The following is a 12,422-nucleotide window of genomic DNA, read 5'->3' on the forward strand; positions in this document are numbered from 1 at the left end:
GGACGGGAAGGACAGCTTAATTACTCTAATACTGATGCAGGAATAGCTGTCTTTGCCTTTGCAAGTGGGATATTTCAGGACACAAGAGAATTTTGTCTGAAGGAAGGAAGGAAAGAGTTTTAAAAGATACTGAGGACGAGAGGTGTGGGAAATTACTCCCTACACTTTTATTGACTGAGGTATTTTGCTCACAACCTCCTCTTAAAGCTAATACGAATAAAGTCACATCAGATATCTTATGTGGATATTTGTATGTCCAGTGCCAGTATAGACAGCAGAGACACTGTAACTTCAAAAAAACCTGGAAAACTGTCCTGAGGAAAGTGTGTATTTGTGCAGGAAATACTTGTCCAGAGTAGTGAAAGGAGGTATCTTCTGAAATGTGTTTTCTGCAAAATAATTTTGCAATCCCTGCTTCATCTGCTTGCTTAGCCAAAGGTTATATCTTGTGAAATGAGATTGTAGCTTGTCTTGGTTTAAAAATCAAAACAAACACCAAACGAAAAATTCTGATTTATTTGAACTTCCTTTCTAAATACTCATTTTTTTTTCATCTTTTCAGACTGTCTTGTGATATTTACTTTATTTAATATAACGCTGTTGTGCATCCTTTCACATTAGTAAAGAAATCCACGCAGGGAGTGTGGGGAGTGCTGTGTTAAAAGGATTAATTACAGTGGTGGGAATCAAAATGTAGGTGATCTGCATGCATTTTTTTCTTTGACATGATTAGGTAGTACCAGAAGATCTGCATCAGGCCATGAAATCACTTCTGTTTCATTTTGTAGAAAAAAATGTTGAGCTTCAAAGGCTAATGTACTGCACTTTTATAAAAATAATTGCTTTCTAAGTGATAGTCTGTAAACCTTTCGGAGGGTGTTGCCCGTGTATCAAAGGCATTATTAAAAACCTAGAAAATGCCTTTGTGAGAAAGTATCACATCAGCTATCTCTCTTAGAAGCAACTCCGTTTAAAGAAATGCAAACTAAATATTAAGGAAAATCTTTTGATGATACTCACGCTATACGAGGCCATAGAGGTGCTACCACAGACTGTTGGGATTGTCGACACCTGATTTACTCCGTAAGAAAAAGAGTGCTTGCTAAGTCTCCTAAGTTGTACTGATGCTTATGATTCCGTAAGCTTTAAACCAAAAGGAAAACTGGACAACACACAAATCATCTACAGTTCTGTAGTTTTTTATTCTGACTTCACGATGTGGTAGGTGCTTTGGACACAAGATACCATCGCTCATCATTTAATTTCACAACTCGAGTATTCTGATGTTTCACTGTAAAAACAGGTTCAGGTTCTCTTCCCTATTTAAAAAAAAAAGTTAGTGTTTTAATCAAGTTAGTTGAAGAAACTAACAGGTGGTTTTTTGTGGTTTTGGTTTTTGTTTCTTTAAGCAGAATATTTTACATTCAAATCGGGGTCATAGTAGCCAGAAGAATAAGGGTCTGATGAGCATGCATGTTGGAGTGTGTTAATTCCTTGTTAGTGATTTGGAAAAGGCACAAAGGGAACCCTGATTGTGGTGGAAGGCAATCCTTGTTCTCTATTATGGCTCTTTCATTAGGGCCTCTGCATGAGGCCTGGCAATCCATTCAAGGAGAGAACAAGTCCTTTTAATTTGAGCTCAAGGATCTATTTTAGCAGGTCAGAAATCGTGCCTTGCAATTCCTAATTAACAAGCCATCAACTGGTCTGTTGTGAGATGCTCGTAATCTTGTCTAATTAAAATGCTATCAAGTTAATTCATAAATGTGGGAAAACTTAATGGTGGAATTTGCCTTTCGTTTTGTTTATAAATTCAGTTGTGAAGAGGAGGGGCTGGCTCTTACAGAGTTTTGATTAAGTTGACGTGCACTTGGTGTGAATTGTTGGTGAGCACAGGAGCTTTCACCACACTTATTGCACTTTCTAGCCTTTCTCTATAGGGATAAAGCCCAACAAAGACAAGGACTGCTGCATGCATTGCTATGCATATTTTAATGTGAATTGCTGAGAATTTTTTTAAATTTTTTTTTTTTATTTTTAACAACTCACTAAAGAGCTACACGTTTTTGAAGCTCATTCTGGTCTGTTCTTGTTGGGCTTTCTCCAAATTAAAGAAAAAAAAACATGTCAATCACATGTAATAGAATTTGCAGGGCTAAAATGAAATCCTTTTGCTTGAATAAATTCTTTGTTTGTTTCTTTGAGGAGGGGGGTGTTTGTTTTGTTTTTGATGGAGTGGAGCCCTCACATTCCTCACAGCCTGCTATAGAAAGGCTCTGTAAATAGGTTTTGAAAAAAAGAACCTCCCTGACTCTAAACAAATAGATTTAGAAGCTCAGTATGAATGATAAGGCTATTAGAGCTCGTCTGTTGTGTTACTGTACACTGGGCACAGTTTGTTGTGACTCATTCTAAATAGGGTTTAGAATTGCATTCGGCATCCCATATTCAGGAGAATCCTGAAACACCATAATCTACACCACAGCAAGGCACAGTTACTCCTGTGCGTAAATTAGTAGGGTGGGAAGAATAGAGGTAGGTTGGGGAAGAACATGAAATAACTCTGTAAGATCTCAAAGCCAAGATGCTGTGATGTTTAGGGATTGTCAGGAATTTTTGTTTGTCTAACCCTTGTTTTCTGCCAGGTTTAAATAACGAAGAGTACCAAGTGGTCATTGGAAATGATACAACCCATTACATTATCGATGACTTGGAACCAGCCAGCAACTACACCTTCTATATTGTAGCTTATATGCCTCTGGGAGCCAGTCAGATGTCAGATCACGTCACTCAGCACACCCTTGAGGACGGTAAGACAAGTTACCACTGATGTAGGTTGAACATTTTTGTTTGCACTGAGTGAAAACGTGCTAACACCCCTTGAGGATCCCAAATTTCCACTGATGTCGGGGCGACTTCCGAATACGTGCAGTGTAAGACTGAGCCAGCTAATGAAAGGAATGAGAATAAAATAACATTCTGACAGGGCAAGATGGTACATTACGTGGTGTCTTTTTCTATTTGAAAGACATTTAATTATATAATGTAAATAACTATTTTAGAATTCCCTCAGTGTTGAAAATTTGATGATAGCTTAGGATTAGTCTCAGTGACTCTCTCTTGGGCATCTGAAACGTGAATCAAACTGCACAGCATCTGCATCTTTTTCAAATTTTGGAGGAAAAATTGGAATAAAAAATTGCTATACCAAAAAAACCTAACTTTTTTTTTGTTTGTGGGAGATTTTTGTCTATGTGCTTGTTAGTAGAATCAGAATTTCATAAAAGACCCTACTGATTTATTTCTGTGCAGTGATTTAACTAAACTGAACATCATGGGAACAACAAACTGTTTAGTATAGTTCATTAGAACTGATGAATAAATTCTGACAGGGTTAAGCTTTGGCAGCATGGAACATTGCCAGTTTCATGGCAGCGAGTCTTCAACGGTACGGGTTGTTACCTAGACTCACAGTTTCAGCCGTTGCATCTAACCTTGACGGTCAGTTTGTCAGAACAGTAAGGTGCTGATGGCCTTTGATTGCTGCTGGCAGCAATCAGAAGAAAATGTTGAGGGGCTTACAGAAAGGAGCTTGCTAAGACTGTGCTGCATGCAGAATATGAGAAGTATGAGCAGTGTCAAGTTATCCTTAAAATAAACAAGAATTTACAAATTCTTGGATTATTTACTCTTTCATTACTGGCAGCACATCATAGGCTAAGGTGTCGGACAAGAATTCTCCATCTCTCTTTTCCCTGAGCTCAAAAGCTTTGTCTTTTCCTTTTTAGTTCCCTTGAGAGCTCCTGAAATTAGTTTGACGAGCAGGAGTCCTACAGATATTCTCATCTCTTGGCTGCCAATTCCTGCAAAATACAGGAGAGGTCAGGTGGTCCTGTACCGTCTGTCTTTCCGCCTCAGCACAGAGACCAAAATCCAAGTCTTGGAGCTTCCGGGGACTTCAGATGAGTACCTCCTCGAAGGCTTGAGGCCTGACAGCGTGTACTTGGTTCGTATCACTGCTGCAACAAGGATTGGCTGGGGAGAGGCATCTTTGTGGACTTCCCACCGGACTCCCAAAGCTACAAGTGTGAAAGGTAATTCTTGATGTTATCAGCAGCCCAGAGGAGGGGTCAATTGCAGGCAGAAAAGTGTTCTAACCATGGTTCTGTGCATAATTTCTAAAACCTTCTGATTCCTTTAATAGATTAAATGCAGTTAATACGTAGTTTCAGGATCAAAAGTTAAAGAGGAACTCATCCGTCTTTTGAAAGGCCTTATATGTGACAGGAGAAGGAAAAGCTGATGTATTATTTTGGTGTCAGTCTTTGATCGTTTCCACATGTTGATGTTCACATATTTGACATGATGACTGGAAACTTCATGTTTGTGAGCTGCTCAAATGTTTTAGCATGTGGACTCATTTCCAATAAAAACACAGTTTCCTTCTGTTCTATCTAATTTAAATAAAAAAATCCAACAACCCCAAGCCCCATTGTTGTTTAGGGTAAAATACTTTTCTGCAAATAGCGACATTACACGTTAGCAGTGTGTACAGGTACTTAAAAGATCCAACTTGGTGCATGTATATCTGCATTACAAATAAAATGCACAGATGTTTTGAATATGCAGATTAACTTGATATCAGAAGTCTGGTTTCAGTTGTTATAAGTGAGCTTTGGATTATATTATTATTTAGTAATAATATAATGTAGAAGAGCATCCAGCTTTGCATGAACAGTTTGAAAAAGATGCAGATTTGAATTTGTAACTTTATTTCTTTATTTCCACATCCATCCACTTTGGATTCCATTGAGTTTTGACTGCTATTGCAAATTATTAGCACTTGATGTAGTGTGATGTTATTGTTGATCACGCTTGCACTGTCTCACTTTAAAAGAGGAGGTAATTTTATAACTATTTTTGGAGTGGTTTCAGTTTTCTTTTAAAATAACTACCTTGTTTACTTATTTATTTATTAACATGCAGCATTAAAAGATGTCTCTATTCTGATTTGTCCTAAATTAAGTTGCTGGCTTAACTTGTAGAGAGTCAGACATCGTAATAAAGAAATAATTATGTGAGTACACAGATGAGCTAGAATCAAAGTCTTGAGTGAACTTTGGACTGATGAGCACACAGGTATTTGTATGGACATTAGTTGTTTCTAGAATAGAAGAGTATTATGTATATTTCTCTAAAACCAGCACCAAAGTCTCCAGAGCTGCGTTTGGAGCCGATGAACTGCACAACTATTACAGTACAGTGGCAGCGGGACTCTGAGGACACGGCAGCTATTCAAGGGTACAAGCTGTATTACAAGGAAGAAGGCCAACAGGAGAATGGCCCAATTCTCTTGGATGCCAGTGACCTTGAGTATACTGTCAGTGGTTTGGGTGAGTATAGAACATACTTCTTAACTGTTCTCGAAGACAGTGAAGTCAAAGGACATCTTGGAGAGATAAATCATCAGATCTATAAGGCAACAACATTATGCTTGACCATTTGTTTTCCCAGCAATAAGCTTTGCAAGCTTGAGTTATGCTGCTGATGGAATAATCCTCTCCCAAAATCTGTGTTGCACAACAGTTAGATAACCAGATCTTGTAACTCTTGTGTAAGTTGGAAGAAGGACACTCAACTACTTACCACAAGATACAGAACTTGGAGTTAGTAAATGACATCTCTTTTTAATATTCAGTTTAATGTACATTTTTTTCCAGCTTCTGTGTATTTATGCCTGATCTAGTAACAACGAAAGATTAATACAAAATACCAAAGATTTTTGTCTGATATTTCTAGCCTATTTCTCTGTTATTTGTAGCATTTGTCACAGCTATGCTGCACAACAAGCACTAGTGTGCATGTTATTATCCTGTTAATAGTTTTAAGGAGTGCTAGTAAATATTTGCAGGACTGAGCACAAACGTTAGGACACAGAGCTTGCCTAGTCCCATTGGAGTTTTCCCGTTGATCCCTTGACTGTTTCCTCCTGTAGCTCTTGTGATGTGTGTTAGTACAGATGTGTTGGCATCATCCCTGGGTAGAAGGTGCTTCTGTATATATATATAACTGAGAATTTATTTCATAAAAAGATGTGATCTGTGATGTAATCAGCAGAAGTAATATAGGACTTGACAGTTAGTGTTTTAAGTGTGCTGAGGTAGTTTAGTTAGGGGTAATGTGGAGAATTAATCTCAACTAAATTACCAAAATTCACCTGCAGTCTTAACTAGGTCAAATGACTTCTTGACCATGCTCAAATATTCTCATCTACTGCATACAGTTAAGGTTACTATTTTAGGGGAGATTTGAGGAGAGCATTCTGGTCTGTTAACTGGACAGCTGACCATCTGTGACCATTTCTAGCCAGAGCATCTGGCAGCAGCTGACTGTTTAACAGAGCTATGAGACAAAAGAGCAGCGCCCTGAAAGGATGTGGTGTCTGTGTGTCCCAGGACATAAATGCTTTTTGTTTTGGTCTTCTCATCATGCAGTTGCAAAGCAGTAATTTCAGATATATGCAAACTTATTAACTATGTGATCCACATCACATGAATTTTCTCATTACGCTAATCTTCCTCAGATTAAGATATTCTTTTACAGAATATGTTAGAATGTATCTTATCTGTTTGTTTTTATTGATTTTTTTTTTCTTTCTAGTAAGCATGTAGACAGGAAAAAACAAAAGCAAAGTGAGTTTTGGAAGTTACAGCTTTCACACAGTCACGTTGTTAACTGAATTACAAGAAGTGTGGGCAAGGAAGAATTCATGTGCTTGAGTTAACCATTCAGTCATGGTGCGCGTGATGTGTTGAGTATTTATTCCTTATTATAATTCCAAGTACATAAATATGGGGACCACAACATGGTACATCCCATATAATCTGATTGCCATTATTTGTATTTTTCAGGTATGAGTAATTTATGCTCCCATAGATTAGATCCACTGAAGAGTTGGGTTTTTTTCCAAATAACTTCAGTAGAAGTCATATATTTTTTTTTTTTTGGAATGTGTTGAGTTATTTGAAGTGTATATCAAATATGGGAAGTTTTTCTGTCTAAGTTTCTTCACTGGTTTCTTGTTTTTGTTTGCTTTGTAGCATTTACAGAAAAAGGCATTAATTGCTACAGCTACAGAAGACTCACTTGGCAGAGGAAGTTTGATTAGGTCATGGTTTTCTACTGCTACGATGATCACATATGCTGAAGCTTGGAAAGTTCACACAGGCTTCTTATAGTGACAGTGCCTGTCTGACTACTGTGTTTACCCATTGAGAAGCTGCCTGTTTGCAATACTTGTGTGTGCTAAATTATTTCTTAGAAAACAGTACACAACCAGCCTTTTTCTGCCTGTGGCAGCTCCACATGTGGATAATATAGCACGTAAAATTATATGAATTATATAAACTCACAAAGACTGTAGCAATGTCCACACATCGAGAAGGGACTGATTTACTTTTCATTTTATTTCTTCTGAATAATCTAAATCATTTGGACCAGGTTATTTTACCTATGCCTGTAGAATTTTAAATATTATTCATTAAAAAGTGGTCCTGCCTGGTGGAATTTGAGATCAGACAAGCCACTGCTCTAGGTGTTGTGACTCTGGTCAACTGAATCTTCAGGAACTGGGCAGAGGCTTTGAGGACTCATGTCCTGTCATCTCTTTGCCTCTCCTGAGGACACTAAACTACTGATCTGTTGGCAGCCTCTTTAAAATAAATGTCTTCATTATGAGCTATAGGAATTAGGAGAATACTGCATGTGTGAAACCTGAAGGGGAAAGGTGTGTTATAATTTTTTTTTTTTTTTTTTTTTTTTGTTTCATATATCTTTGGTAAGATGGTCAAAAGAGAAGGTTATTCCTAATTTGGAAGAGTACGGTAATAGTATTGGGTGCTTCCCAATAGCAAGGATGGAGTAGTTTCTCATGTATTATCTGTTGCCACTGAAGTTATGTGGCTTCCAAACACTCCCTCTTCACGTCGTAGTTCATCATGACCTAAGGCTGCTCTGCCATTCCCTGTTCCCTCGCACAGTTAATACACTGCAGATAGACTCCTAGCGACATCTGGAGTGTGTCAGTACGTCTCTGCGTGGAACTTTCTGCCGATGTTGGTACAGCTGCCAATAGCGCAAAATCTGTGTGTTTGAAAAAGACAGTTCACTTCCTGTGTGGCAACCGAAGTGCATCACAGAATCAGAATTCATAATGTTCTCTAATCAAAGAGCACATTAGCATTGATATCATAAGCACTGTGGATTGCACTGATTGCTGATAGCATTGATGTAACTACTGTAAACAATTTGCAAATGTCTATGGGACTCTTGATGGAGGGACAAGTGTGATAGGTAGGGCAGAATCAGCAACGCCAGTGTAAAATAGGTGACAATGACTGAACATGAAATAGAGCAATATGAATACTAAGCTGTATGTTTTAATCTCTTGTTGGTTCCTACCTTGGTTTTTTGAGAACTAACCTGTCTTACTGCAGTCTAGGTCTACCCAGTTACTTCTGTGTATTTTTAAACCGGGTAGTTTAGCATGATAGTCACCATGTAAATAGAATTAAATTATAAGATCAGAGTCAGGGCTGCCATTCTCAAAATAAATATCCACAGTTTCACACAGACATTTGTTTGTGTTAAAGGTCTCGGCATTTATTTTTCAATAGCAGACCGTTTCCTAGTCCAGTGTAAAATTCCATTATTACTTGAATTTGCCACAGGAGCAGACCCTTCAGTGCATACCATGCATTTTTGCCTCTATTTTTAATTCCTCCTTTGCTTCCTCCTGCAAGTTTTCCCTAACAGAAAGTCTTTCGTTGTGAGACTTGATGAGTCAGCTGATACAGATTCTGTTTCTGTAATGTTTCAGAAATGTCCGTTCAGAAGTTGAAGTGAGTTTTGTTAGCGGAAGAGTTTGTTTGGGAACCTTCTCACTGCAAAAGGAGAGGGATCGGCAAAGCTTGAAAGTTAAAATAAAGGGAGTATCCAGAGAAGCTCATCTCGCTCTTTAAATATCTTCAAATCATTTTTTTCAAAGGATATTTCCAGCATGTGCCTATGCAGCTCTGCCTCCATGTTACTGGTACTCAGCGCTGTGCTGGGTGGACAGCCAGCCCCCCCAGCTCACTGTGTTTGCAGCTGAACGAGCAGTAGGAAGGCAGAGCCTATGCAAGAAGGGCCGTGGCCCAGAAGAACCCATTTCAAGCTTACCTAGTTTATTGGAGCCAAGAGCTCATAATAACTAGGTTGTAATGCCGATAGAAATCTTATCCTGGAATCTGTATTTAGGGAGAAAAAAAAATAAAATTCAGTGTCTTGGTTAAAAACTCAAGAAAGCATGATGAGTTCTGATGTTGTAACACAAGAACACTGTTCTTCAGGCTGCCTGGAAGTCTCTCTCTCAACTTTTTTTTTGTTTTCCAGTTCTTATCATGGTACTAATTAAGTGAATGCCACTGGTGATGGAGGAACACAACATGTTTTGTGCCGTTAGTGCCTTCTACCCTTGGAGGGAGGGAGGAAAGCAAGAATTTGCTCTGCTAATTCATTCTTCTTTAGGTGCAGTCTGGGAGCTGCGCCACCTCGAGTGACGGCAGTTACAGTGAGGATTTCGGAAAGCTGCACTTGGGTGACAAGGCTAACTGAGGTCTCACTAAATGAACATGAAACCCTGAGGCAAGCAGGTTGTGGTAGAGATGTGTGCACCTCAGGGGCTCTTTTGGTTCTGTTGCATACAAGATGGTAACCGTTTCCAGGCAGACACCTTAGGGGATGGTAAAACTGGTCTGCTGGCTTTGGTGAAAACGCCTTGAACTTGGGAGTGCACATGCCTTGGCCTTTCCCAGATGAAGGCCCCGTCCTGGGAGAGCCTGCGGAGTGGAGTGTCCTGCGCTGGGAGCTGCACCCCCGGGAGTCCTTGGCTCCCCAGGGCTTGGGGCGCTTGCAGGCTGCAGGGGACTGGGCAGAGGTTGCCAAGTGATTTGATGGCCTCAAAATGAAGTGTATCTGCTTTAAAAAAAATAATTGTTAGGTGATTCCTCTGAGGCTTGGAGAGACTGCAAGCTCTCTGTATGGGAAAGCTGCTTCTGTGTTGCCTGGGGTCATCTAAGTTGTTTAACCTGAGGGGTATGACAACCCTTTCCTGCTTCTCCTGGTACTCCAGTTTTTTGTTGCCCAGTGGCGTTTTCCCCTGCCCCAGCCTAGTTCTTTTAGAGAAATAATTAAATTCTGTCAGATTCATTTGTGCCTTTTACTCCAAAAAGTTTGGTCTTAATCAGAAAAACTTCCCTGCCTGAAAGCTCTTCCATGTCTTCCGTCTTTCCAGTTGCAGAGAGGAGAAATAAGGGAAAGTGCATTTCCTTGCCCTCCTCGACTTGGACAAAACTTCAAAGTGAAGAATTTGTTAAAGTCTAAATGACACAAAGACACATTTTGTGACCCTGCATGGCATTCTCCTCTGAAAAGGGGGCTTGCGCTGAAGAATTAGCTGGCTACCTACTACAGTTATCATTCCCCCAAAGACTTGGCCTTCAGTTGTTTTAATTTCCTGTGAACCTATTTATATTGCGTTACAACCGTGATTATAGCTAAGCTTTAGTCCAGGGCAGCAAAGATGACAAAGTGATTCTAAAGTCTATGGAAACTGAATAAAGGTGTGAGAAGAGTCAATGCGAAGAATGTATCCAATGAAACTGATGCATGTCACCCAAGTGTCTCTTGTATTAATTCTGGAAAAGTGCTTAGGAAGTTTCATAAAGCAGTTGATATGATGGTAAGATATGACATAGTGTTTCATTTGCACCATATTGCAAGTAGATGTGCTAGAAAAATGTAAATTTTTAAAATGTAATGACATCTTTGACAGCTTGGATGACATCTTTCTCATCAAGAACTGCAACTGCTGTAATGCTGAGAAGGAGTGCTGTGAGAGCGTTCCGTGTGCTAATGTAGTTATTTCTGATAGCTAGGGCTAGAATTGCAGTTTTATCCCAGGTTCTGTTGGTGTCAAAGTGTGGTCTCACGTACTTGTATCTGAAGATTCCGGGATATCCCAAATTGTGTCTGTAGGAATTGAGATTGTATAGGAATCCCAAGCTGAATTTCCTAAGTAACCTACAGCCAAAAAAAACAAATTCAAGGAGCCAGGCATTCCTACAGTTTCATGAAATGATGTGAAAGAAACACAGGTCTTCTCCCTCAAGACTCTTTTTTTTTAAAAAAAAATTACTATTTCAAACACTTAACTGTTCTCAAATGGCATTCGATAAGATGTAATCTAGTATTACAGTTATACTTTATTTCTGCTTGAGGTATTTTATATCAGATTAGATATTCACTGTTAATGAAAGGTTGATTAGAACAAACTACAGATCTTTTTTTAAAAAAAAAGATCAGAAATTACTTTAGTTCTTAATAAAGATCAAATAAAGCTCAGTTTTCTTGCCTGAAAACCAGATGATCACGGTGTATGCTGTACGGACTGTAGCCATAATATTTACATAGCTAAGTAGTGAAAAGTGTCTAATAGCTCAGTAGGTGACCAGGACAAATATTATCATTTATTTCCACTGTTTACAGCTGGGGCAATCTAGTGTTTACTCACGCTGATTACATGCTTAAATTAAACCTCTTATCTGTCAGTTCTCCTGATTGTGTGCAACGGGCTTGCTGCTGCTACTTATCAGCTAAACCAGAGGGGTTTGCTGAGCGAGGGGAGGAGGAGTTGCTCATGTTGCGCAGCAATAAAACCAAAAGCCCCAGAAGTAGACTGAGCGTGTTTGAAAGTGGCCTCTTCCTCAGCTGACGGTGGCCTCTTTCTCTTCGCCAAACACGGCACTTCGTGTAGATTTGTACTTAGCAAGCCCGAGCTCTTGCCTGGCCCGCTGTGGCAGTGTGCTTGCCCTGCGTGTCAGTGAACAGGAGACGCACATTCCTTACTTCGGCATCACGAAAGGCAGACCTGCACCGCTCTAAGTGAACCTGTCTTCCACGTGCAGACGTGGTATATCTGCATATATATATTTTTTTTCTTCTTTCAGGGTTTAAGAGGGGAGGGGGAGAAAGTTATAGGTTAAAAGAGAGAAGAGAGGAGGCTTTATTAATCTATAACATTTTTATCCTGCAAAATATCAAAGCAAATGCTGCTTTCATAAGCTTTTACCTCTTTTATATAAGGAACCATGCTGCATTTTACAGGCTGTAAGTGCAAATAGAGATCAAACTGGTTGGTGTTCTGTTTTGCTGTCAGGATTTACAAACTGTCACATTATGTTTTGTTTCAAACGTATGTCAGTGCTAGTAATGTCTCCAGACACGTTTGTAACAGAGAGCTCCTTTTAGGTTCAGATTTATTGTTCTTGCCTGTGTAAGAACGGGGCTGGGCGGCAGAGGCAGGAAAGGGATCAAACCTCTGC

At 39.3% G+C, this 12,422-nt stretch overlaps 1 protein-coding gene across 1 annotated transcript in view; it reads left to right on the plus strand.

Moving 5' to 3' along the window:
- PRTG (protogenin) overlaps positions 1 to 12,422 on the plus strand; it is an 84,150-nt gene that overhangs the window by 39,764 nt on the left and 31,964 nt on the right. The window contains exons 9-11 of the mRNA XM_086757538.1: positions 2,646 to 2,810; positions 3,789 to 4,094; positions 5,205 to 5,393. Of these exons, the coding sequence (XP_086613664.1) occupies positions 2,646 to 2,810; positions 3,789 to 4,094; positions 5,205 to 5,393 (660 nt within the window). The remainder of the gene's footprint in view (positions 1 to 2,645; positions 2,811 to 3,788; positions 4,095 to 5,204; positions 5,394 to 12,422) is intronic.

The sequence above is a fragment of the Chlamydotis macqueenii genome, chromosome 12, assembly GCF_036417535.1.
Source record: "Chlamydotis macqueenii isolate bChlMac1 chromosome 12, bChlMac1.mat, whole genome shotgun sequence".
NCBI lineage: Eukaryota > Metazoa > Chordata > Aves > Otidiformes > Otididae > Chlamydotis > Chlamydotis macqueenii.